Source organism: Dermacentor albipictus, chromosome 3 (assembly GCF_038994185.2).
Source record: "Dermacentor albipictus isolate Rhodes 1998 colony chromosome 3, USDA_Dalb.pri_finalv2, whole genome shotgun sequence".
NCBI classification, from domain to species: domain Eukaryota; kingdom Metazoa; phylum Arthropoda; class Arachnida; order Ixodida; family Ixodidae; genus Dermacentor; species Dermacentor albipictus.
This window is the reverse complement of record NC_091823.1, coordinates 113047975-113074357: the sequence shown is the minus strand read 5'-3', so window position 1 is coordinate 113074357 and position 26383 is coordinate 113047975. Positions and strand designations below refer to the sequence as shown.

The following is a 26383-nucleotide window of genomic DNA, read 5'->3' as shown; positions in this document are numbered from 1 at the left end:
ATTTGCATCATATGGGTAGGGGCGGCTTAAAATTCCGCCGAGCAGTGCGCTGCGATCGGCAGCGATGTGTATTTTTAAAACCTTATAATAAATTACACGCTTTACGCAGAGCACTTAGATGCATCAATTAATGATCAGAAGAACCTACTCTAACGACTCAGTACGTTTGTAGAAAATCGCCAAAATCGTTTCAGGATCCCTTTAACAATTCTCTTTTGAGTAGGTTATAGAAAACGAAAACAAGAGTATGAGGACCATACGAAGAATGCACGTGCCATTATCCATGTCATTTCTTCCCTTCCAAATAACCGAAAATAAGTTATCATCTTTCTATATTATCTGGGGGAAGAAGCGACACTGAAAGGATTAAGGATGGCATAAAAATTAAAGGGCCTTCAATCCATGAGAACAATGTTTTATTATGAAGAAATATTCAAAGTTCTTAAAGGACTGCACGGATCTTTATGAGCAAAAGAATTTCATACCAGTCCATTTAGCCATTTGGAAACCATTTGGATCATAGTAGGCATCAAAAAACCACATAATAATTTCATAATTTCAATTCCTGAGAAAAGGATGTCTTAACTGCATCACATAGCAATAGCAAATAGCCACTCAAATTCTTGTGAACTGTTCAGCACAATAAATGCGAATGAATTGAAACATTACATGATATTAGTGCAAGCATTGAAATATCAATAATTAGCAAAACCCAATCCCAAATTTTATTTAGTGGACTGAAACGAACTTGCACAACTCATTTAGTAAAGAGCAGTTAAAGGTTTGAATGCAGAAAGAAGTGCTTGTCTGCAAGACAAAGAGCTTTAACATCTTAATAATGAAAAGTGAAGACTTGCAATGATTCATGCTAGTATAGCACTACAGGCGTACACATACGCTGTGATTCCATGAAAAAAGCTAAGGAAAACATGAAAAGCAAGAAGGAACAATGAGGAGTGCACACAACTCAGCGCTGCTGCATTGCATGTGTCAGGTGCACTTGTGGTGGCAAGATGCCTATTGAGGCGGCTTTTGTGTCCAACGGTTTGACAGTGTAAGTGGCACTGAAACGACCTCTCGGTTATGTGGGTTGTGCATGTGTCAGTTCAGTGCGAACTTCTGCAAGTAACTCCAAGGACATGAAGAGCCCTGACGTGGCGTCTCCCTGAGTGGATACGCAGGTGAACCTTGAGGAGCGGCAGGAGCGGCAGGCATCGTTGCGATATACGTCCTGGTAAGCCTCGTGGAGAACGGACAGACACGGGTACGTGCTGGTCTGCAGAAGCCTAAGTAAAACGGCTTGCGACCTATTCATCTTGGGGTGAGGGGGGTGGAAAGACCCTTCTAGACATGTAGAAGAACTTAATAATCTCGTTGTGAGTAGTGGGAGCATCCCTGTGGCCGTAGGAAGTAGGGAAGTCGGTGCTACTTGCAGAGGTGATCCTTCACCACGGACTGTGTGGACGAGCAGGTGTCGGTCCAGTGTAGACTTCCATGACAAGTTCTCAGGACATGAACGGCACTGAATCAGCCTCTCACAATAGTGGAAGTGAAGTTCAGTGCAAACTTCTATGAGTACATCCGAGTATATGAAGAACACTGACATGGCCTCTCATCGAGTGGATGCAAACGTGATCCTTCAGTAAGGACTTTTGAGGATTGCTGGGGGCATGCAGGGCACTAATGGCCGCCCGCCTGTATGGATGCATGGCTGTTGGTTTAATAGACTTCCACAAGAAGTTCTCAGGAAAGAAACGGCTCTGAAACAGCCTCTCAGAATAGTGGAACTGCAGGTGACCCTTCCATATCGACTTGTGTGAGAAGCTTTGAGGGCATAAAGGGCACTGAAATGGCTTCTCCTGTGTGGGCGTGAAGGTGTCGGTTCAGAACAGGCTTACATGAGAATCTCCGAGGGCATGAAGGGCATTGAAATGGCTTCTCGCCTGTGTGGATGCGCAGATGTTGGTTCAGACTACTCTTTTGTGAGAAGCTCTGAGGGCATGAAGTGCAATGAAATGGCTTCTCGCCTGTGTGGGTGCGTAGGTGTTGTTTCAGGCCACTTTTTTGTAAAAATCTCCGAGGGCACGAAGGGCATTGAAATGGCTTCTCGCCTGTGTGGGTGCGCAGGTGCCGGGTCAGATAATTCTGTGAAAATCTCTGAGGGCATAAAGGGCACTTAAATGGTTTCTCTCCTGTGTGGGTACGTAGGTGTCGGTTCAGAGTACACTTAAGTGAGAAGCTCTGAGGGCAGGAAGGGCACTGAAATGGCTTCTCGCCCGTGTGGCGGCGTAGGTGTTCGTTCAGAGTACTCTTATGTAAGAAGCTCTGAGGGCACGAAGGGCATTGAAATGGCTTCTCGCCTGTGTGCGTGCGCAGGTGCCGGTTCACCTCACTCTTCTGTGATAAGTTCCGACGGCACAAAGGGCACTGAAATGGCTTTTCACTTGTGTGGGTGTGCAGGTGTCGGTTCAGATACCTCTTCTGTGAGAAGCTCTGAAGGCATGAAGGGCATTGAAATGGATTCTCGTTTGTGTGGGTGTGCAGGTGTCGGTTCAGATAACTTTTCCGTGAGAAGCTCTGAAGGCATGAAGGGCATTGAAATGGCTTCTCGCCTGTGTGGCTGCGCAGATGCGAGTTCAGAGTATACTTTCGTGAGAAGCTTAGAGGACACAAAGGGCACTGAAATGGCCTCTCGCCTGTGTGGGTGCGCAGATGCGAGTTCAGAGTATACTTTCGTGAGAAGCTTAGAGGACACGCAGGGCACTGAAATGGCCTCTCGCCTGTGTGGGTGCGCAGGTGCTTGTTCAGAGCGCGCTTTTGTGAGAAACTTTGAGGACACGAAGGGCACTGAAATGGCCTTTCGCCAGTGTGGGTGCGCAGGTGTTTGTTCAGAGCGCGCTTTTGTGAGAAACTTTGAGGACACGAAGGGCACTGAAATCGCCTCTCACCTGTGTGGGTGCACAGGTGGTCCTTGAGAGCACTCGTTCGTGAGCTCTGAGGGGATAAATAGCATTGAAATGGCATTTCTCTTCTGTGGATGCACAGATGTTGCTTTAGGTTAACTTTTTGTAAAAATCTCTGAGGGCACTGAAATGGCCTTTTAGTTGTGTGAGTGTGCAGGTGTTGCTTCAGCTTGAACGTTCGTGAAAAGTTCCGAAGGCACAAATGGAATTCAAACACACGCTGGCCGGCATGGATCCTGGTGAGCACTTGAGGTCATAGTTTATCCATCTCATAGAGACAGGAGTTACAGCGGGGCAGTATCCTTCATGTAGCTGCACCATCTGCATTTGCTGGACAGCTGGAGTGCTTCAATGCTGCACCAAGAAAACAAGACAGGATACCCAAGTAATGCTTTTCATTTAAAAATAAAAATGTAATTATACAATGCCGAAGAAATGAAATTACATAGATGGTAGTGGTAAAGACGAGCCTTTTCTTCATTCAATGTCCTTGCGGTGATATTAGAACAAATCAGAGCACAGCAGGTTAACCATACTGATTTGGAAAATATATATATTTATGATTCCTCATGGCCAAGTTTATGAAATTTTCACAAATTTTTGCTTAAAAGATTTTTTAACTGTAAGATATAGTGAGAAGACCAGGAGCTTGGTATTAGTGCAAGCTGCCATTGTATAGTCAAGTGCAAGAGCCAAAACATTCAGTAATACCATCATGGGCCTGAAGATCAAATAAAGAACAGCAGCAGTTCATCTCCACCAAGGTTTCATGGTACTGTCTGTTGCGGTAAATAGTTACCTTCCTGAAATTTTATTTATAAATTCTGCCGCCTCACTTGAGTCCAAGGAGGAATGAATATACAGAAAATGTTATCAAGGGACAAAAAACACAAACATTGGAAAACAATATTATAGCCAAACAATACAAATCACAAATATGACAACATACCTAATTTCAACAACGCTCTTAGACAACTCATTCCATTTTTTCTTTGAGAAAAAATTACCATTTAGAAGCATTATTCACAGCACATAGGTCCTGTATCATTCTACTTTGGTAATGACAAATGCTGGCACAAAAGGAAGCATACAGGTAAGATTATTTTATAATGCTGGACTCTGTTGTCACTAAATGCAAGAGTTGTTTGTGTAGCATGTCTTCCCTGTAGCTATTCAAGATGGAGGGTACTCAGCATCTGCGACATACTATCAGTTTTTCTGCAGAAATTGCAGATGAGCCTAACTGCTATTTGCTGTAATAATTTTAATTTAACAATAGTTTATTGGCACATGGATCCCACAAAGCTAATCTTCCGACTGACTTTGTTACTCCTCTCATTCATTTCAGGATTAATCAAACTGCTTTGACGGCTGATATTAAAAAAGAAGATCTTGGCAGATCGAACCGTAGACTGATATCTTTGAAAGTAATAGCTTGCGCATTACAAAAGACCACTGCAAACTTGAGTGACTAGCGTGCTCCCCGACCACCATAATAGACCTTACACAGAAAGCGGTACACTTATACAGCATAAAGACTTCCTCAACTATACGACACAAAGTGCTTAACCTTGACTTTGCAGAAACCTGCCAAAGCATAACAGCATACTAGGAGACATGCAGTGTATTTCTAGTTGCCCCGAGAATGGCTCATAACTACTATGGGATATTGGTCAGGAAGTACGCAGCTTTACAAGTGTTCGTATTAGGACTGTTAAAAAAAAGTACTACATCAGAGTGTGATTTCATGCACGAGTGCATCGAGTAACTTCTTCCTCCACCATCATCAGGAAGATATGCACACTGATGTTTTATAAAGTGTCGCTGTGCGACACGAAAATGCGGATTACATGAGTTTCCTTCCCCCTTTTCAAGCAGGCATCCATGGATTAATAGCTAGAGCATCGAGCTTCTGTTGTTGGGGGCCACAGTTTTAAACTAACCAACAAACGTTTGTTTTTTTGACCCAGTGAGCCAAGTTGACCATACATGGCCAGAAACTGACAAACCGCAAAGTGGGGGGAAGAGACAAACAAAGCTATCACTTTAAACGCCTTGCTAGAGATGAATATCAAGAAAGAAGAAAAAAGATACTGAGCTCTAAGAGAACTAAGAACAAGGACAGCGCCTGCCATGAACTCTCTCACAGTACTATGGTTGATTTACTTGAAAATTTGTTCTCGCAACGGCCATGATTATATGTTGTACTCTCTCCCCTTCAAGAATGACAGAATATCTGATTGAATTAAAGCATTACCACACATAAGAACAGCAAGACTGCAGAACTAATTGCACAAAAGGTGTCATGTATGCTAATCAAGCTACAAAAAGCCTGCCTAAAAGTGTACCCGCAATCAGTGTAGAGAACATGCAGATGGAATGAGCCACTGCTTTCTACTAAAACAAAACTTGAGCTTCTTTGTCCAGTTTTTTGAAAACGTATATTTTGGCTGCCCCATTACAGGCCTTACGCTAACATTGAATCAAAAGGATATCAGCACCATACAGTCACAATGAGGACAACGAGAGATCTACAATCATTGTCATTACATGCCGATCAAAAAAACTTCATTTAGTACCATTTCCACAACTGGGAAAGCTACATGCTTTTGTATGAAGGTACAGACGCCAGCTCAATCCAATAGACAAATGTTAAGCGTGCATTGGACAGCCATGGCAACTGCTGGCACCATCCTGCTCTCCAAGATAAGTATTCTCCACTGATTTATGAGCGGAGTGGCTGAGAGGCAAAATCCTGGAGTGCCAATTTGTTGACTGTGAGTTAATGTCCTTCCAGTAGAATGAGAACATTTCTTTCTTTGTAGCTTCCTTGCAGAAGATTTTGGGACAATAGTGATTGGCAGGCGTAGGCATCACTAGAGATGAAAACAAGCAGGGCAGTTATATATGTCCTTGCATGTTAACATTTGGTACAGGGCAGCCTGCTTAAGATGAATTTTCACATGCGTCACTAGAGAAATAAACTCCACAGACTAGAGAAATAAATTCCACAGCAATATGCAGAACTGCTGGCACTGTAGTTGCAGCAATGAATGCACGAAATCAGAAAATAATTGTTAGCACTTGCTTCAAAACATAAATAGCTTATGAATATCTGTTGCAACAGGGGCCATTGGATGACATTACATTAAAACCTTGATAAAGAGAGGTCGGTAAGATCGGCACTTTACTTCGTTAGATAAAAATTGTGCTAAATTGAAATTCAACCTTTTCGTGAAGTACTTTCGCCAGCGATCCTTGTTTACTAGGAAGGGGCATAACGATTCAACTTGACTCCGTTTCCCCATTCCCCCTTTTCCCTAACATACACCAGTGTGCCATCAACTTGCCTAATAAAGTACTTTTTTTCTCATTACATTATATTTGCAGTAAAATCGTGTGATAAGTTTCGCATTATTTCTCTGGCAATTTGTCATCTTCTTCAGCGTGTGGAGGGCAGCTTCTCTGAACGGATGGATGGCTGTTATGAGCGTCCCGTTTGGAACGGGGCGGTGGGTTGCGCCACCAAGCTCTTGCTATTATACTGCCTAATGTCCTACTTAGGTTAAATAATAAAACAAGAAAAAAAAAAGCACTATGAACTAACACACCCAAATTTTCTGATCCCCTATTGCCAACTGTGCTTTTGTAAGTCTCAGTTTTTTGTTGTTTCCCTACTTTTCTTCCATCAATCCTCCAATGGCCTTTTACTAATGCCTATTGTGGACATGTTTAGTTTTCCACTACTCCCGCTGAACCCAAGGGCTTCAAGGAGGCCAGTGGTTCCTAAATCGACCGCTGGGTATCCTTCTTCACTTTCGAATAAAACATGCTCCATAGTTTCGCCAGCTTTACCGCAGCAAGCACATGCTTCTTCTTCCTTCTTATATCTCGCATTACAGGTGCGTGTTCTAAGGCATCTCGATCTCGCTTCGAAAAGTAATGAGCTTCCCTTTGAGTTATCATAAATTGTTTCTTTCCTGATTCTGTTTCTTTTCCATTGCCGCCACCCATGAGATTATTTCAGCCTCTCCTACTTTCCGCTTGACGTTCTTTGTTGCTGTGTTGCACACTCTACAGGCCACATACTTGCTGGTAAGCTTTCTAGTTCTTTTCCTCCACTGTGAATCAATGTTTTTTCTGTACAGATACCTGAACACTCTCCTAGCCCATTTACTTTCTTCCATATTCCTCAGGCGTTCTTCATACTCAATTTTACTGTGAGCTACCCTCACTTCAAAACTAGTCCAGCCCATATCACCCTGCACAGCTTTATTTGTAGTCTTCCCATGACCGCCCAATGTGAGGCGACCCACTGACCTTTGGTTCCCATCGAGTCCTGATTGCACCCCTGATTTAAAGCAAACAACCACATTTCCAAAAGTTAGTCCTGGAACCATTACACCTTTCCACATACCTCGGAGGACCTCGTACTTATTGTATCCCCATGGCGCTGTGTGCTTCATTATATATGGCTGCCATTTCTCTTCCCCTTAACTGTTATTCTTTCCTGTGTTTCCATATATCTATTGCCTTCGTTTATCCATATACCAAGGTATTTATATTCTGTTACCTGAGGTATTTCCTGGCCCTGTATCTCAACTGTCTGTTCACTGTTTTCATTGAATACCATTACTCCTGATTTTCTAACACTACATTTCAAACCTAAATTGTTGCCTTCCTGTCCAGATATTAGCCAGACGTTGCAAATCACTTTGCTTGTTAGCTAGCAACACAATGTCGTCCGCATAAAATAAACCTGGGATCTGCTGCTCTACTACTGTACCCGCCTGTTCGTATGAGAGATTAAACCCGATATTACTTCCTTCTAGTGCCCTCTCCATCCTCACCATGAACGATGGATGGATGGCAGCTACACCCTTTGTAACGGGCGGCGGCTGGCACCACCGAGCCTTTTGCTCCCCCTCCTATTTTATTCTTTATATCCCCTTCTCCTTAAACTAGTTTTCACCCCCCTCCTCCCCCCAAAATAAATATCTAAAATAGTATAGAAAACATTACCTCGCCGATTTATGGTATTACCTCTCCCTTGATTTCCTCCACCAATGCTCTAGCCTCCCCTTCGCTACTGCCTTTTTTCTCCCCTATTTGCCCTCATTCACAGGGAAAACCTAAAGCCCCTTCCATATCTGTCACTGTTCCCTCAGCCAGAGTTGGACGAAGGTCTGTGCATCTCAGCACTATATGCTCTGTGGTGTCAATTTGCAAGCTGTGCATAAAAGGTCCACGTCTTCAAATTTAGCCCTGTATGTTTTGGTTCTCAAAACCCCCGTCCTAGCTTCGAATAATAGTGAGCTGCCCTACGAATTATAAAATAAGAGCTCTCTCTTTGTCTCCTGTTTTTGTGTCCTATATATAGCTAGCACTGACTTTTCGAGCATTCTTTCTTCCCACCTTTTTCTTTTGGTCTGCTTCACCTACTTTCCCATACTAGAACCACGTTAGGCCCCCTCCCTCGGTTGTAGGTATCCTCAGCTTCCTAGTTCTGAGTGTCCACTTTCTGTTCAAACTTTTCATGTATAGATATTTGTACACTTTTCCCGCCCACACTTCTTCCCCCAGTGCTGCGAGTCTCTGTTCATATTTTAGCTTGCTTATTGTCTCTCTACCTTCGAATGACATCCATCCCGTGATGCCCTGCACTCCCTCATTAGGGGTGTTCCTGTGCACTCCTAAGGCCAACCTACCTCTGTCTTGTTTCCATGCATGCCTGAACTTCCGATTTCCTGCAGAGTACTGAATTTCTGAATGTACCGTAACCCCTTTCCAACCCGTCTAACCACCTCGTAAATACTATAGTTCCATAGTGCCTTGTGTTTCATTACAGCTATAAGTTCCTTTTCACTTTTTCAATCATAACATTTTCATGTTCTTCCAAGTGCTTTTTGCCCTCGTTTACCCATTTGACCAAATACTTGTATTTTTCAACATGATCAATCTTAGTGCCTTGTATTTCGAATGGTTCCCCCCTTTTCTTCATTGTGTACTATTATACTTCTCTCTACTGAATTGCAGTCCCAATTTTTCTTCCTCCTCTCCACATATCCTCATTAGTTCCTGTAGACATACTCGGGTGTCAGAAAGCAGTACAATATCATCTGCATACATCAGTAGGGCTAGTACTTGAGCTACCTTCTGCCCTTCCAGCATATAGCTTATGTCGGCTCCTATTGTGCTCTTTTCTAGCCTCTTTTCCACTTGGCTCATGTTAATCATAAAAAGCAGGGGCGACAATGGACAGCTCTGCCTGAGACCACTTCTTATTTTAGCTGGCTTTGTAGTTTCCCCCTCCCATGTTATCTCTACCTCATTATCCATATAACTTGTAGGAATTCAACCAACTTTCTATCTAGACCATATTCCTTCAACTGGCCCCATAACTTTTCTCGGTTTACATTATCATAGGCTCCTCTAATGTCTAAAAAAGCTATCCATAGCAGTTTCTGCCTGACTGCCGCTATCTCTATGCACTGTCTTATAACAAATTATCATCTAGCCTTCTGTTCCTTCAAAATCCATTCTGCAGCTCTCCAGAGATCTCTTCCCATTCTGCCCATTCCTCCACTCATTTTCACCATCTGCATTGCCATTCTGTATATGACTGATGTGACAGTTATTGGCTAGTAGGATTTAATGTTGTCCTTGCTTCCCTTACCTTTGTGAAGTAATATCATTCTGCTTGATTTCCACTCCTGTGGAACATCTCCCCTTACAACTATTTGTTCAATAAGTTGTCATAATTTTAATTCCCTTTTCTGGCCTACTATGCTTATCAATTTCATAGGCATGTCATCAGGTCCTGTCGCTGTTCCCATGAGGACCTTGTGTTCAAATTCTGTCTCGTTCTTTACTTGTCAACCCTCTGTTCTATTCTAATTCTGTCCTGCTGTTGTCATTGTTCTCCATTTCACTACTTTCTGGCTCTGCAAATGCTGCCTCTATTGTTAACCTAATATATTCCTGAGCTTCCTCTCCCTCTACCTTTGTTCCTTCTGGTGTGGTCAGTGAGTGCTGAACCACCTCTGTCTTCTTACTCTTTTGCCTTATGTGTTCCCAAAACTTCTTAGAGGCATTTTTGTCTTTCTTTCATATCTCTAACCACCACTGTACCCCAACTTTTGCTATCTTGGCTTGAATTAATGCCAATGCTTCTCTTTTCATTGCAAGGTAATTCTCCCATTTTGCCTCCACCTCTTCTGGTGGGGCTTCCCTTTTCTTTGCTGCTCTGTGTTTTCTGCACGCATCTTTGCGTTGCTCTATGGCCTCCTTAACCTATCGGTCCCACCAGCTTTTCGGTTAATGTTTTCCCTGCTTACTTCCTAGTTTCCTAATCTGTCCCTTCTCTAGCTCTCGTTTAAAAATACCTATTAACTCGTCGTATGTCCATGCCCTTTGCGGTTGCTTGGATACTATGTTTTCAATGTTTTTCGCCACTTCTTGTAGCTGCCCGTACTTCAGTTTACTCATACCCTTTCCTTTTTTAGTTTCTGTCAGTGGCACTGTCTTTCCAAAACTGATTTTGATTCGTTTGTGATCACTCCCCAGGCTTTTTGTACCTTCCTCATCAATTTCCATACCTCCCAACCGATCACACAGTTTGTGGGACATTAGGCAGTAGCCAATGGTCGAGTGGGAGTTATTTCTTTCCCATGTTATCTTCTCGTCGCATTTAATTTCAGTATTAACCATTAGAAAATCATTGGCCTCACAAAAATGTACTAACATCTGTCCTATTGCATCTGTCGCCCCATCAAAGTATTCCAAATGTGCATTCATGTCCCCTAGGATGATTAGCTCTCGTTTCATAGTTAACTCCCTGATGTCCTTGGCCATACAGTTGAAATGTTCTGATTTGAAATAACTTCAATCATGGAGAGCGACCTCCGTGTGATTTCCCGAAATGAGCGGCGAAGTCCATTATACCACGCCGATCGAGATCGCTTTCACGATGCTAGCCTGGCTTACAGGTGAGAGGGTGTTGCATTTAGTCAAGGCGTTTAGTACCACCGCCTCTACCGGTACTCACGGTTGTCATGTTGCACACGAGGTAGGGAGCAGTGGTCTTGGAAATGGCAGAAACAATCAGCAGCACAGGAAATCTGGCGCCACCGTCAATGGACGAGAGTTTCTTCAGGGGCGCCGAATGGATGGATGGATGGCGGCTATACCCTTTGTAACGGGCAGCGGCTGGCGCCACCTAGCCTTGTGCTCCCCCTCCTATTTTATTATGTTTTTTTTCCTTTCTTTATATCCTCTTTTCCTTAACCTAGTTTTCACTCCCCTCCTCCCCCCAAAATAACTATCTAAAACAGTAGAGGAAACATTATCCTTGACTTCCTCCACCAATCCTGTAGCCTCCCCTTCGTTACTACCACTCTTTTCTCGTCTATTTGCCCTCGTTCCCCGGGAAAACCTAATGCCCCTTCCATATCTGCCACTGTTCCCTCTGCCAGGATCGGGCGAAGGTCTGTGCAGCTCAGCACTATATGCTCAGTGGTCTCCATTTCGGCTCCGCAAGCTGTGCACCGAAGGTCCACGTCTTCAAATTTAGCTCTGCATGTTTTCGTTCTCAAAACCCCCGTCCTAGCTTCGAATAATAGTGAGCTGCCCCGCAAGTTATCAAATAAGAGCTCTCTCTTAATCTCCTGTTTTTGTGACCTATACATTGATAGCGCTGGCTTTCCGAGCATTCTTTCTTCCCACATTTTTCTTTTCGTCTCCTTCACCTCCTTTCCCACACTAGAACCACGTTGGACCTCCTCTCTCGGCTGTAGGTATCTATTCCTCAGCTTCCTCGTTCTGAGTGTCCACTTCCTTTTCACTTTTCATGTATAGATATTTGTACACTTTTCCTGCCCACCTTATTTCCTCCAGTGCTGGAAGTCTCTGTTCAAATTTTAGTTTACTTATTGCCTCTCTACCTTCGAATCACGTCCATCCCATGTCCCCCTGCACTCCCTCATTAGGGGTGTTCCCGTGTGCTCCTAAGGCCAACCTGCCTACACTTCTCTGTCTCGTTTCTATGCATGCCTGAACTTCCGATTTCATGCACAGTACTGAATTTCCGAATGTGAGGCCAGGTACCGAAACCCCTTTCCATACGCCCCTAACCACCTCGTACCTATTATAGTTCCAAAGCGCCTTGTGTTTCATTACAGCCGAGTTCCTCTTCACTTTTTCAATCATAATTTTTTCCTGTTCTTCCAAGTACTTTTTGCCCTCGTTTAGCCATATGCCCAAATACTTGTATTTTTCAACATGATCAATCTTAGTGCTTTGTATTTCCAATGGTTCCCCCCTTTCTTCATTGTATACTATTATCCCAGACTTCTCTCTACTGAATTGCAGTCCCAATTTTTCTCCCTCCTCTCCACATATGCTCATTAATTCCTGTAGCCCTACTCGGGTGTCAGCAAGCAGTACAATATCATCTGCATACATCAGTCCGCTAGTACTTGAGCTACCTTCTGCCCTTCCAGCATATAGCTTATGTCAGTTCCTATTGTGCTCTGTTCTAGTCTTTTTTTCCATTTGGCTCACGTAGATCATAAAAAGCAGAGGCGAGAATGGACAGCCCTGCCTGAGATGTCTTCTTATTTTAGCTGGTTTTGTAGTTTCCCCCATGCCGTCACGGGAACTTCGAAGTGCAATCGGGCCGCACCGACGGCACGAGCCGAATGTTCGTGCTTTGTGACGGCATCTTTTATCGCCACAATATCAACCACGATGGCCCTGAGTTGCTCCTTGTCCTTCCTCGTCATCTGTGATCCGTCGTTCTCGAACTTCACGTTGCACCGACGGTGGGACACATTGGAGTTTTTCGTACATACAACCACGTACAACGCCAGTTCTTCTGGCCGGGTAGACTTTACTGCTCTGTGTGTCGTTATGTCGCAACTTGCGAATGGTGTCAAGCCGGAAGAAACCTCCCCTGGCACCTGTCAGGCGTCTCCATCCAATTGAAGTTCCCTCTGAACCATTCTTTCGCGTAGGCGGTGACCTGCTTGGCCCTTTACCGACGACGACTAGAGGGAATAAGTGGATCGCTATCGCTTCTGATTACTCGACAAGCTACGCGATAACAAAGGCGTTGCCAATTAGTTGCGCAACTGACGTCGCCGATTTTCTCCTTCACGATGTCATTCTCCAGAGCGGTCTGCACCTCGACAGTTACTTAAAGACCGCGGCTGCTCGTTCTTGTCTCGAGTTGTGGACGACCTCCTGCGCTCTTGTGCCACTGACACAAGCTGTCTGCCGCCTACCACCCACAAACGAACGGTCTTACGGAACGTCTCAACCACCCGCCGTGGTTGCTCAGTGGCTATGTATGGTGTTGGGCTGCTGAGCACGAGGTCGCGGGATCGAATCCCGGCCATGGCGGCCGCATTTCGATAAGGGCGAAATGCGAAAACACCCGTGTACTTAGATGGAAGTGCACATTAAAGAACCCCAGGTGATCGAAATTTTCGGAGTCCTCCACTACGGTGTGCCTCATAATCAGAAAGTGGTTTTGGTACGTAAAACCCACCTGTTCACGTCGTGCACGTTTCGTGGCTGAAGGCATACTTAGCGTGCAGTTCATCGCATACCATGCACCGAGACGGCGCTTCACCACCTGGGGGTCCTGTTACGGAAGGATGAAAGAAGACAGAGGAAGATCGCGGGACGCTGGCTGCTGCGTGTGGTTGTTGGTCAGCCATTTTTTCTAATCTGACTCATTTTGTATATGTATTATAAATACAATGTTCTATACTCCCAACATCCCCGTAACGCGCGCGTGCGCACACACACACACACACCTTTCTACAGTTGCCATTCCACTTGAGGGATAGGCAGAACGTATGCAATCATTGCAAATTTCTTAAAGAAATTTGTGTTTCGGAGTGAGGTTAGCCTTTTGAATACACAGTGCTATGTGCTTAAAATGGAATCAAATGTCATATTTTGCAAGTGGCCTCAAGCAGCACATTTTGCTGTTTAGGTTGCCCTGGAGAAATGGAAGAAAACTAAGAGCAACTGTTAAGTCTAGATGGTACTCAAAGTAAGCTGCAGGATTGTGTGGGGCAGTTACACAGAGATACTTTTTTGGCATGCTCAGCGGCATGCTGCCCTCTCGGCACTAAGGCTGATAGGCTAGCCGCTACCTCCATAATGTTAAGCAGAGCTGGAGGGGCTGGCAGATTGGTTCAGAAGAGGATGATTGCATGAAGGCAATTTTCAACCTATGCTAGCTGATCTTGACCATACCAGTCAGAAAGGCCTTGGGATTCAGTGGTCACTGCTCCGCAGTGTCAAGAAAGCCTACCTCCACGGGCTCAGGTGGAGCTATGGAAGAGTCGGGAGCTGGAGGAGAAGGTGGTTGTCTTTCCAGAACAGTTTCTGTGAAATATTCCTTGTACCAAGCAGCAGTGCTCCAGGAGGTGAACAGGGTGGGGTCATGTCTCCCATCAACTAGAGACAACGCATACCAGCACCAGTGAATTGACTCGCCCTAGTTTACACCTGAAAACTATGCACGTCCTCTATGCACTGCAAGACAATTTTTTTAAAGTTCTACCTAGATTACCTTGTCCCTTTTTTAATATTACATATGATCCAGAGTAGGCTGCATGCAGACTGCTGCAGTTATGGCACTTTGTGAATGCATTCGCAGAGTTCAATTCATATTGATGTTATCAGCACTTTGCACATTGAGTTTCCCATGACAGGAATGTGAGCTATGCCTATACAGCTGCCTTTTGAAACATCTGCTTGAGTTCAGAATGAATGGCCTGATTGGACAGCTGAGGAAAGTAGCGGATTCTGTCATGCAAACACATTCAGTTAAGTGAGGACTAGATTGTTGTGTTTATCTCCGTAACTTACCTTTTTTATTATGCACACAACCGCAGCGAACACTTGGTTAAGCAGTGCATCTAGAATGACTGTCTTTCTCATTTAACAAATCTCTTTTGAGTAGGTTACAGAAAACGAAAACTTGAGTATAAGGTCCATACGAAGAATGCACGTGCCATCACCCATGTCATTTCTTCCCTTCCAAATAACCGAAAATAGGTCATTGTTTTTCTATATTATCTGGGGGGAAGAAGCGACACTGAAAGGATTAAGGATGGCATAAACATTAAAGGGCCTGCAATCTATGAGAACAATGTTTTATTATGAAGCAAAAAGGTCTGCATGGACCCTTATGAGCAAAAGATTTTCCTACCAGTACATTTAGCATCACTGAAACTATTTGAATCGTAGTAGGAATCAAAAAAGCAGAAAAATTGCATAATTTCAATTCCTGAGAAAAGGATGTTTTAACTGCATTACATAGCAATAGCCACTCAAATTCTCAGCACAGTAAATGTGAATGATTTGAAGCATTACATGATATTAGTGCAAGTACTGAAATATCAATAATTAGCAAAACCCAATCCCAAATTTTATTTAGTGCACTGAAACGAACTAGCACAACTCTTTAGTAAAGAGCAGTTAAATGCTTGAATGCAGCAAGAAGTGCTTGTTTGCAAGACAAAGAGCTTAAACATCATATTAATGAAAAGTGAAGACTTACAATGATTCATGCTAGTATAGATCTACAGGCATACACATAAGCTGAGATTCCATGAGAAAACTAAGAAAAACATGAAAAACAAGAAGGAACAATGAGGAGTGCACACAACTCAGCGCTGCTGCATTGCATGTGTCAGGTGCACTTGTGGTGGCAAGATGCCTATTGAGGCAGCTTTTGTGTCCGACGGTTTGACAGCATAAGTGGCACTGAAACGACTTCTCGTTTATGTGGGTTGTGCATGTGTCAGTTCAGTGCGAACTTCAGCAAGTAACTCTCAGACATGAAGAGCCCAGACATGGAGTCTCCCTGAGTGGATACACAGGTGGTCCTTCACCACGCACTTTGTGTGGACGAGCAGGTGTCGGTCCAGTGCAGACTTCCAACAGTTTTCAGAACATTAAGGGCCCTGAATGAGCCTCTCACATTAGTGGAAGTGAAGTTCAGTGCGAACTTCCATGAGCACCTCCGAGTACATGATGAGCACTAACATGGCTTCTTGCTGAGTGGATACACACGTCATTCTTCAGTAAGGACTTTTGAGGATTGCTGAGTGCATGCAGGGTACTGAAATGGCTGCCCGCCTGTATGGATGCGAGGCTGTTGGTTTAATAGACTTCCACAAGAAGTTCTCAGGGCATGAACGGCTCTGAAACAGCCTCTCACATTAGTGGAAGTCCAGGTGAACCTTCCATATCGACTTTTGTGAGCTTTGGAGGCATAAAGGGCACTGAAATGGCTTCTCCTGTGTGGGTGTGCAGGTGTCGGTTCAGAACATGCTTATACGAGAATCTCTGAGGGCATGAAGGGCATTGAAATGGCTTCTCCCCTGTGTGGGTGCGCAGATGCCGGTTCAGATGATTCTTCTGTGAAAATTTCTGAGGGCATAAAGGGCACTTAAATGGCTTCTCTCCTGTGTGGGTGCGTAGGTGTCGGATCAGAACATTCTTATCCGAGAATCTCTGAGGGCATGAAGGGCACTGAAATGGCTTCTCGCCTGTGTGGGTGCGTAGGTGTTGGTTTAGGGTACACTTATGTGAGAAGCTCTGAGGGCACGAAGGGCATTGAAATGGCTTCTCGCCTGTGTGCGTGCGCAGATGCGAGTTCAGAGCATCCTTTCGTGAGAAGCTTATAGGACACAAAGGGCACTGAAATGGCCTCTCGCCTGTGTGGGTGCGCAGGTGCTGGTTGAGATGAATCTTTTGTGAGAAGCTCCGAAGGCATGAAGGGCATTGAAATGGCTTCTCGCCTGTGTGGGTGCGCAGGTGGTGGTTCAGTGTTCTCTTTTGTGAGAAGCTCTGAGGGCATGAAGGGCACTGAAATGGCTTCTCGCCTGTGTGGGTGCACAGATGCGAGTTCAGAGCATACTTTCGTGAGAAGCTTATAGGACACAAAGGGCACTGAAATGGCCTCTCGCCTGTGTGGGTGCGGAGGTGCTGGTTCAGATGAATCTTTTGTGAGAAGCTTTGAAGGCATGACGGGCACTGAAATGGCCTCTCGCCCGTGTGGGTGTGCAAGTGCCGGTTCAGAGCACTATTTCGTGAGAAGCTTCGAGGACACGAAGGGCACTGAAATGGCCTTTCACCTGTGTGGGTGCACAGGTGGTCCTTGAGAGCATTCGTTCGTGAGAAGCTCTGAGGGCATAAATAGCAATGAAATGACATTTCTCTTCTGTGGATGCACAGGTGCTGCTTTAGGTTAACTTTTTGTGAAAAGCTCTGAGGGCACTGAAATAGCCTTTTGGCTTTGCGAGTGTGCAGGTGTTGCTTCAGCTTGAATGTTCGTGAGAAGTTCCAAGGGCACAAATGGAATTCAAACACACGCCGGCCTGCATGGATCCTGGTGAGAACTCCTGGTCACAATTTATCCATCTCATAGACACAGGAGTTGCAGCGGGGCGGTATCCTTCATGTAACTGCACCATCTGGATTTGCTGGACAGCTGGAATGCTTCAATGCTGCACCAAGAAAACAAGACAGGTTAACCAAATCGTGCTTTTCATTGAAAAATAAACATGTAGATATACAATGCCGAAGAAGTGAAATTACATAGATGGTAGTGGTAAAGACGAGCCTCTTCTTCATTCAATGTCCTTGCGGTGATTTTAGAACAAATCAGAGCACAGCAGGTTAACCATATTGATTTGGAAAATATATATTTTTTATGATTGCTCACGGCCAAGTTTATGAAATTTTCACAAATTTTTGCTTAAAAGATTTTTTAACGGTAAGATATAGTGAGAAGAATAGGAGCTTGGTATTAGTGCAAGCTGCCATTGTATAGTCAAGTGGAAGAGCCAAAATATTCAGTAATACCATCATGGGCCTGAAGATCAAATAAAGAACAGCAGCAGTTCATCTCGACCTAGGTTTCATGGTATTGCCTGTTGCGGTAGATAGTTACCTCTGAAATTTTATTTATAAATGCTGCCGCCTCCCTTGAGTCCGAGGAATGAATATACAGAAAATGTTATCAAGGGACAAAAAACACAAACATTGGAAAACAATATTATAGCAAAACAATACAAATCACAAGTATGACAAGATACCTAATTTCAGCAACGCTCTTAGGCTATTCATTCCTTTCTTTGTCTCAGAAAAAAATTACTATCTATAAACATTATTCACAGCACATAGGTCCTGTATCATTCTACTTTGGTAATGACAAATGCTGGCACAAAAGGAAGCATACAGGTAAGATTATTTTATAATGCTGGACTCTGTTGTCACTAAATGCAAGAGTTGTAGTTTGTCTAGCGTGTCTTCCCTGTAACTATTGAAGATTGAGAGTTACTCAGCATCTGCGACATACTATCAGTTTTTCTGCAGAAATTACAGATGAAGCTAACTGCTATTTGCTGTAATAATTTTATTTTACCAAAAGTTTATTGGCAAATGGATCCCGCAAAGCTTATGCAAATTAAAAGGTAGGTCTGACAGCATAGCAAACGCCCATATACATTTACCTGTATAGGGGCTCCTTTCGACTTGCAACAAAGGTCCATGAACTTCTGAGAGCGCTCATGCAAATGTTTTCAATATGCTTGTCTCACCTGATGTGTTGTTAGAATTACCTCGAGGTACTAATAGATAGAAACATTGTTAGGTGTTGCCAATAAAATAGGGAAAGTGTAAAGGTGTCTCCTTGCTGCTTATCTCCATAAACACAGTACTAATTAATGTTTAAGCTCATTCTCTACCCTTCACACCAGTGGCAAATCTTATCAAGGTTATTGCTGAGCTTAGTTTCATCAGCTTGCGATTTAACTACTGTGTACAATATATCCAACCATTTTTGCTTTGTCAGTGACTATTAGGAAAAGAAAAGGTCGCAAGAATGACTCCTATATTATGCTACACCTGACGTGAAAGGAAATGCCTCAAATACGATTTCCGACTTCGACGTGCTGAACACCAATTTTCAATATAGGCTCTGATAAAATGCATAGATTTAGTGTCTATTCGACTGCGTAAAGCTTACATGGAGCTTTATGTTCAGGCACTTAATCAAATGTGTTGGCAAAATCTAAAAATATACCACCTCTATTTGTTCCCTGTTATTAACTTCCAAGTCGTGATAAGAGGCAATAAGCTGAGTGACAGTAAAAGCCTTCCATAAAACCATACTGGACTCCAAACAGCATGTTGTCTTCATCTAAATATTGTTTAGGGTGCCAAGAGATCACATGCTCTAACCTATTGCTGCAAAGTTGGGTCAGTGAGACAAGACAATGAAATGATTTTGCACGTTTAGGGGATGCACCCGCAGTGTTGGAAGCATGTGCACTGAACAATGAATGGGTGGACACACAATATGCTGTACAGCCCCAATAGTATATACTTTGCAAATACTTGACCGGCCGTTTCGCAGAGGATATGTTCTTGTGCAAGACCAAGAGCCAAGCCAATAAATGTTCCACTGTGGCCTGCAGCAGCATTCATTCGATGATACGACACACATCTCTCCCAATGGCACTAACTGTTCTTATGATGAGTCACATAATGCTTGCAAATCCCATCCGTTCCCAACAACTTTGAATTGAAAACATGAAGCAGTCTTTTAGTGTACCAGTTGGAGTGCTAGAGTATACTTGAGGCAGTGGAGCACAGTTTATGCTGCATTGACTAGAAAATGTAAAGTACCTTGTGCAGTGATGGAACAGCCATTTGACCCGGCACAGATTTGAGCACCAGCAAGAAGCTGATTTCGCACAGCAGCTAGCACTTCTGGCACAGTGTTGAACCTACGTCAATCTTTCTTTCATTTAGATTATTCAAGGCAAATTTGGCACAAACCCATATAGTGCAACTTTAACTGAAATAGGCAATTAAGATAGCTGACACCAGTTATGCACATGAATAAGGCATTCGGGATAAATAGAACCCAGGTTTTAAAATAATGGTCAACCTTTGCATACATCACAGTATAAGGGTGTTTATTGATGATATTATTCATCACTTAATAATTGAAAAGTTTCATCGTCAGTAGGTACTGACAATATTAACTGTAAATTACTAAAGAATACTGTCTCTCAGCAGGTTTTTATTTCATATTTTTCATCAATCTTTAATGACTGGTCAGATTCCACAAGAATGGAAACCGCCAGTCATACCAATCTTAAAAGATGTCAAGAAAAACATGTCTGAAAACTACCAGCTGATATTGGAACATTATGTCTGAAACTACCAGCTGATTGTAAAGATGGAACATTATGTCACGGTGCCACGGGTAGGACAAAGACGTTGATTACCAATTAGATGAAAGAGATGACGTAGTGGGGCTAGCCTAACATTTGGCCATACTGGTTTTACCGGCGATATCTTCTGCAGAACCATAGTCCCATTTAACCTTATATCTCTGCCCATTTCATTTTTGGTGGAGGTGCTGGGTATTGTAAAAGACGGAACTCTGCAGCGGGCTTGTACTCTGCTGTCCTACCATGCTGACAAACGACCAGGCCTTGTGAGCATCAATGTCGGGTCCTATCGCTTGTGTGCAGCGATGCATTCGTATGTGCCAAGCCATTCTTCGATGTTGACTTTGTTGGTGCCGTTGCCAAAGAAGGTGCCCGAGGTCGCGCAGATGGGACAAGACGACTGGCAGTTGTGGTGTCATGGATGCTGGTGGCCCAGGTGCGCTGGGTGCTTATGCCAAGCACGGCAAAAGTTCTGGGAGTTTGTGAGCACCGGAATTTTGACAGAAGAGGACAGTTTAGAAAAGCTCAATCCTTTTACCAGTCGTTGAACTGTTTCAAAGCAAAGTTGGATTTGACGGCGGTCGCTATGAGGTAGCCTTCTCATGGAAAGATTGCAAGTAGCTAGACAGCAATCAAAGAGAAACTTTAAAGCGAGTGCATCTGTGGGGAAGAAAATAAAATTTAATAAGGATTTTGCTGCGGAATATGACTCGGCTATTAAAATGTATATGAGAACACGCCTTCCTGAATGTAGACTGGAAAGTAGTGGTGCGCTATGTCTTGTATTCATTACATTCCACATCACGCTGTTGTACGTAGAGGGTCAACAACTACCAGAACATGGAAAAAAGTTTGCATGCGTATGTAAGCACCCCCCCTTGTTAGGAGGAGCACGTAGCCATGGCTGCCAAGTGTGCTTGCTCACTGTGTCATCGAGCTGGAGCTGTCAGATAGTCCGAGTCCCGAGGTAACACGGCATCTGCGGCGCGAGTACGCCGTACAGCCGGACTGTACGACGAAAGCTGCAGAAGGCGTCCCAATCAACAATCGCAAAGTGGATTTCGGATGCTTGGAAGCGGGTCCAAGTGGACGTTGTGGTCAAATCATGTAAGAAGTGCTCGATCACAAACCACTTCGACGGAATGGAAGACGGCCTGCTGTGGGATACCGAGAGCGGGGGTTCAAGCATTGCGACGAACTCGAGTGGCAGTGATAGTAACTGAGCATCCGACACGATGGTGGGTTCCCTGTCTGCACCGATTTTTCTTTTGGATGTTTGCAAAATAAAATTTTATTTCTCGCACCCGCCTCATTGTGATGTCGCAGCTAAAAGAGGGAGGGGGGGGGTCATCCTAGATTTTTCGAATTTAAGCACCCCCCCCCTCACTTTGGGCATCGCGATCGTGAAAAAAAGGGGGTGCTTAGAATTGAGTAAATACAGTACCTCTCCCTTGATTTTCTCCACCAATCTTCTAGCCTCCCTTTTGTTACTGCCTCTTTTCTCGCCTATTTGCCCTCGTTCCATGGGAAAACCTGATGCCCCTTTCATATCTGTCACTGTTCCCTCAGCCGGAGTTGGACGAAGGTCTGTGCACCTCAGCGCTATATGCTCTGTGGTCTCAATTTCGGCTTTGCAAGCTGTGCATAAAAGGTCGACGGCTTCAAATTTAACCCTGTACGTTTTCATTCTCGAACCCCCGTCTTAGCTTTGAATAATAGTGAGCTGCCCTGCGAGTTATCAAATAAGAGCTCTCTTTTTGTCTCCTGTTTTTGTGTCCTATACAATACCTAGCACTGGCTTTCCGAGCATTTTTTTTCTCCTTTTTCTTTTGGTCTCCTTCACCTCCTTTCCCACAGTAGAACCATGAGAATCCTCAGCTTCCTAATTCTGAGTGTCCACTTTGTGTGCAAATTTTTCATGTATAGATATTTGTACACTTTTCCCGCCTACCTTTATTCCCCCAGTGCTGCGAGTGTCTGTTCATATTTTAGCTTACTTATTGCCTCTCTACCTTTGATGTATTGAATGTATTGATTCGGGAAACTTAGTCGGATCTGTATTTTTACACTTCAGTAAAGCTTATGACTTGATTAACCATCAAGTCCTGTTTAATAAACTTGACTCTTATGGTATAACCGGTCCTGCGCTAACATTCTTAAAAAATTATTTACTTGACCGGCCGTACACAGTACATGCAGCAAATACTTTCTCAGTAACAAAATGTATTAACCAAGGTGTACCACAGGGATCAGTTCTGGGCCCTTTGCTTTTCCTTTTATATATTAATGATCTTCCGGATTCTCTTAACTCCACCAACTGCGTTCATTGCATTTTATATGCAGATGACACAACCATATCTTCATCTGACAAATCTGTTACTACTCTTACTTCTAAATTAAATATTGCATTGAGTAACATTATAAAATGGTGTAGCAACAATTACTTAGTTCTTAATTTTTTAAAAACTAAATTTATGTTATTCAAAAGTGCTCAAAGGGCCTTAACTTCTATTCCTGAAGTAAAGCTTGGAATTCATTCAATTCCCGTTAGCACCGATGTCACTTTTCTTGGCATACATCTTGACCCTAACCTTACATTTCGCTCTCACTTCCAACATCTCAAGCACAAGACTGCGTTTGGTATACGTGCATTAATCAAAGCTCGCCCTTTTTTTTCTCATGAGGCTCTGCTAGCGTTGTATTATGCGTCCATTCATAGTCACATTAATTACGGCATTGTTTCATAGGGCAACACGTACGCTTGTCACTTATGAATTCAACATATCCAAAATCAGTCACTACGCATTATCACTTCTAGCTCCATGCAATCCTATGCCTCTTTGTTACTTCGCGCGTATAATATCTTGCCTATTAATAATTTGTTCCAGTTTAACATACTCGTCTTACTCCACAAGTTGCTTCATAATAACCTTACGTTTCCGTTCATTGCAACTGACCTTTTGCAGAATAAAAATATGACCAGATTTGCGGCTAACAACAATTTCTTATTACCCATGGTTCATACCAATTACGGCAAAAAAACATCTTCCTTCGCTGCAATTTCTCTTTGGAATGAATTACTATCAACCATAAAATCCTGTACTTCTCTTGCAATTTTTAAAAATCACCTTAAGCATCATTTCCTGCGATAACTTAACTACGATCTGGCGGTGTACCTTTGAGTTTTATCTCACATGTCATTTCTTGTATTTCACCCATGCTTTTTTCCGACTTTCTTTTATAACGTGCTTTTTTGTGTTTGATTGTAAATGACATGTCTAATGATGTATTTGATCTGTAGATGTTGTTTATAATACACTAATTTGCTGACTATTGATATCACCATCAATGTTGTTATTATTAACCGAGCGTCCCACTGCAGTTCTTTCACTTTGGGACCCTCATCTGTATATTTGTCATGTAATTACTTCTGTTTTTGGAACCAATAAATCTGAATCTGAATGACATCTGTTCCATCATCCCGTGTCCCCCTGCACTCCTTCATTAGCGGTGTTCCCGTGCGCTCCTAAGGCCAACCTGCCTACACTTCTGTCTTTTTTCCATGCATGCCTGAACTTCCGATTTCATGCACAGTACTGAATTTCCGAATGCGAGGCCAGGTACCATAACCCATTTCCATACCCCTCTAAGCACCTCGTACCTGTTATAGTTCCATAGTGCCTTGTGTTTCATTACAGCTAAGTTCCTTTTCACTTTTTCAATCATAATTTTTTCATGTTCTTCCAAATACTTCTTGCCCTCGTTTACCCATATGCCGAAATACTTGTATTTTTCAACATGATCAATCTTAGTGCCTTGTATTTCAATGGTTCACCCCTTTCTCCATTGTATACTATTATCGCAGACTTCTCTCAACTGAATAGCAGTCCAAATTTTTCTCCCTCCTCACTACATATCCTCATTAGTTCCTGTAGCCCTACTCGGGTGTCAGAAAGCAGTACAATATCATCTGCATACATCAGCCCGGCTAGTACTTAAGCTACCTTCTGCCCTTCCAGCATATAGCTTATGTCGGTTCCTATTGTGCTCTTTTCTAGCCTTTTTTCCACTTAGATCATGTAAATCATAAAAAGCAGGAGCTACATTGCACAGCCCTGCCTGAGACCACTTCTTATTTTAGCTGGCTTTGTAGTTTCCCCCTGCTATGTTATCTCTACCTCATTATCTGTATAAACTTGTTGTAGGAATCCAACCGATTTTCTATCTAGACCACATTCCTTCATCTGGTTCCATAACTTTTCTCTGTTTACATTATCATAGGCTCCTCTAATGTCTAACAAAGCTATCCATAGCGGTTTCTGCCTGGCTGCCGCTATCCCTATGCATTGTGTTATAACAAATAAATTATTATCTAGCCTTCTTTACTTTCGAAATCCATTCTGCAGCTCTCCAAAGATCTCTTCCCCTTCTGCCCATTCTTCCGTTCTCATTTTCACCATCTGCAATGCTACTCTGTATATAACTGATGTGACAGTTATTGGCCTGCAGGATTTAATGTTGTCCTTGCTTCCTTACCTTTGTAAACTAATATCACTCTGCTTGATTTCCAGTCCTGTGGAACATCTGCCCCTACAACTATTTGTTCAATAAGTTGTCATAATTTTAATTTACTTTTCTGGCCTAACATGCTCATTGATTTCATACATATGTCATCAGGTCCTGTTGCTGTTCCCATGTGGACCTTGTGTTCAATTCTGTCCCGTTCCTTACTTGTCATCCCTCTGTTCTCCTCCTCTAATTCTGTCCTGCTGTTGTCATTGTTCTCCATTTCCCTACCCTTTGGCTCTGCAAATGCTCCCTCTATTGTTAACCTAATATATTCCTGAGCTTCCTGTCCCTCTACCTTTGTTCCTTCTGGTGTGGTCAGTGAGTGCTGAACCAACTCTGTCTTCTTACTCTGTTGCTTTATGTGTTCCCAAAACTTCTTAGAGGCATTTCTGTCTTTCTTTCGTATCTGCAACAACCACTGTACCCCAACTTTTGCTATCTTGGCTTGAATTAATGCCAATGCTTCTCTTTTCATTGCAAGGTATTTCTGCCATTTTGTCTCCACCTCTTCTGGTGGGGCTTCGCTTTTCTTTGCTGCTCTGTGCTTTCTGCATGCATCTTTGCGTTGCTCTATGGCCTCCGTAACCTGTCGGTCCCACCAGCTTTTTGGTGTATGTTTTCCCTGCTTACTTCCTAGTTTCCTAATCTGTCCCTTCTCTAGCTCTCGTTTAAAAATACCTATTAACTCGTCGTATGTCCATGCCCTTTGCGGTTGCTTGGATACTATGTTTTCAATGTTTTTCGCCACTTCTTGTAGCTGCCCATCATTCAGTTTGCTCATACCTTTCCTTTCTTTAGTTTCTATCAGTGATACTGTCTTTCCAAAACTGATTTTGATTCGTTTGCGATCACTCCCCAGGCTTTTTGTACCTTCCTCATCAATTTCCATACCTCCCAGCCGTTCATACAGTTTGTGGACATTAGGCAGTAGCCGATTGTCGAGTGGGAGTTATTTCTTTCCCATGTTATCTTCTCGTCGCATTTAATTCAGTATTAAGCTTTACAAAATCACGGGCCTCACAAAAATGTAGTAACATCTGCCCTGTTGCATCTGTCGCCCCGTCAAAGTATTCCAAATGTGCATTCATGTCCCCTAGGATGATTATCTTCCGTTTCATAGTTAACTCCCCGATGTCCTTGGCCATACATTTGATATGACTGAAATGTTCTGATTTGAAATAACTTCAATTATGGAGAGCGACCTTTGTGTGGTATACCGAAATGAGCGGCGAAGTCCTTTTACCACGCCGATCGAGATCGCTTGCACGATGCTAACTGACCTGGCTCACAGGCGAATGGGTGTTGCATTTAGTGAAGGCGTTTAGTACTACAGCTTCTAGGGGTACTCACGCTTGTCATGTTGCACACGAGGTAGAGAGCACTGGTCTTGAATATGGGAGAAACCACCAGCAGCCAAATCCGGTATCAAAAAACATCGAGTTACTAAATCTGGCGCCACCGTCTATGAGAGTCTCGTTTTCATGACGGCATGACGAGGCTTGTGTTGGCTGGTGTTGTAAGAGGCTTCGTCCAAAACGTGGATATGGCTACACAAAACAAGTGTCTGCGTTCCCTGCG

General features: G+C 43.4%; 2 protein-coding genes across 8 annotated transcripts in view; both read right to left on the bottom strand.

The window, feature by feature from the left end:
* Positions 1-399: 399 nt before the first annotated feature.
* LOC135908493 (zinc finger protein 84-like) lies at positions 400-14434 on the bottom strand. Of its 2 annotated transcripts, XM_070535930.1 has the most exons (3): positions 14290-14434; positions 13513-13608; positions 400-3317 (listed from the first exon to the last, which is right to left on the bottom strand). In XM_070535930.1, the coding sequence occupies exon 3, from the start codon at positions 3022-3024 to the stop codon at positions 1774-1776; it is 1251 nt and encodes a 416-aa protein (XP_070392031.1). In that variant the 5' UTR covers positions 3025-3317; positions 13513-13608; positions 14290-14434; the 3' UTR covers positions 400-1773. The 2 variants fall into 2 exon arrangements, with proteins under 2 accessions (XP_070392031.1, XP_065296370.1); XM_065440298.2 differs by lacking the exons at positions 13513-13608; positions 14290-14434 and adding an exon at positions 11011-11180.
* A 686-nt stretch (positions 14435-15120) lies between these two features.
* Positions 15121-26383, bottom strand: part of LOC135908494 (zinc finger protein 84-like) — a 45522-nt gene continuing 34259 nt past the window's right edge. For 5 of the 6 annotated variants that reach the window (XM_065440301.1, XM_065440299.1, XM_065440303.1 and 2 more), the window contains one exon: positions 15121-17497. In XM_065440301.1, the coding sequence (XP_065296373.1) occupies positions 16203-17204 (1002 nt within the window). In that variant the 5' untranslated portion in view covers positions 17205-17497 and the 3' untranslated portion in view covers positions 15121-16202. Of the gene's footprint in view, positions 17498-26155; positions 26313-26383 lie in introns of those variants that run through there. The other variant, XM_065440300.2, reaches the window with a different exon arrangement.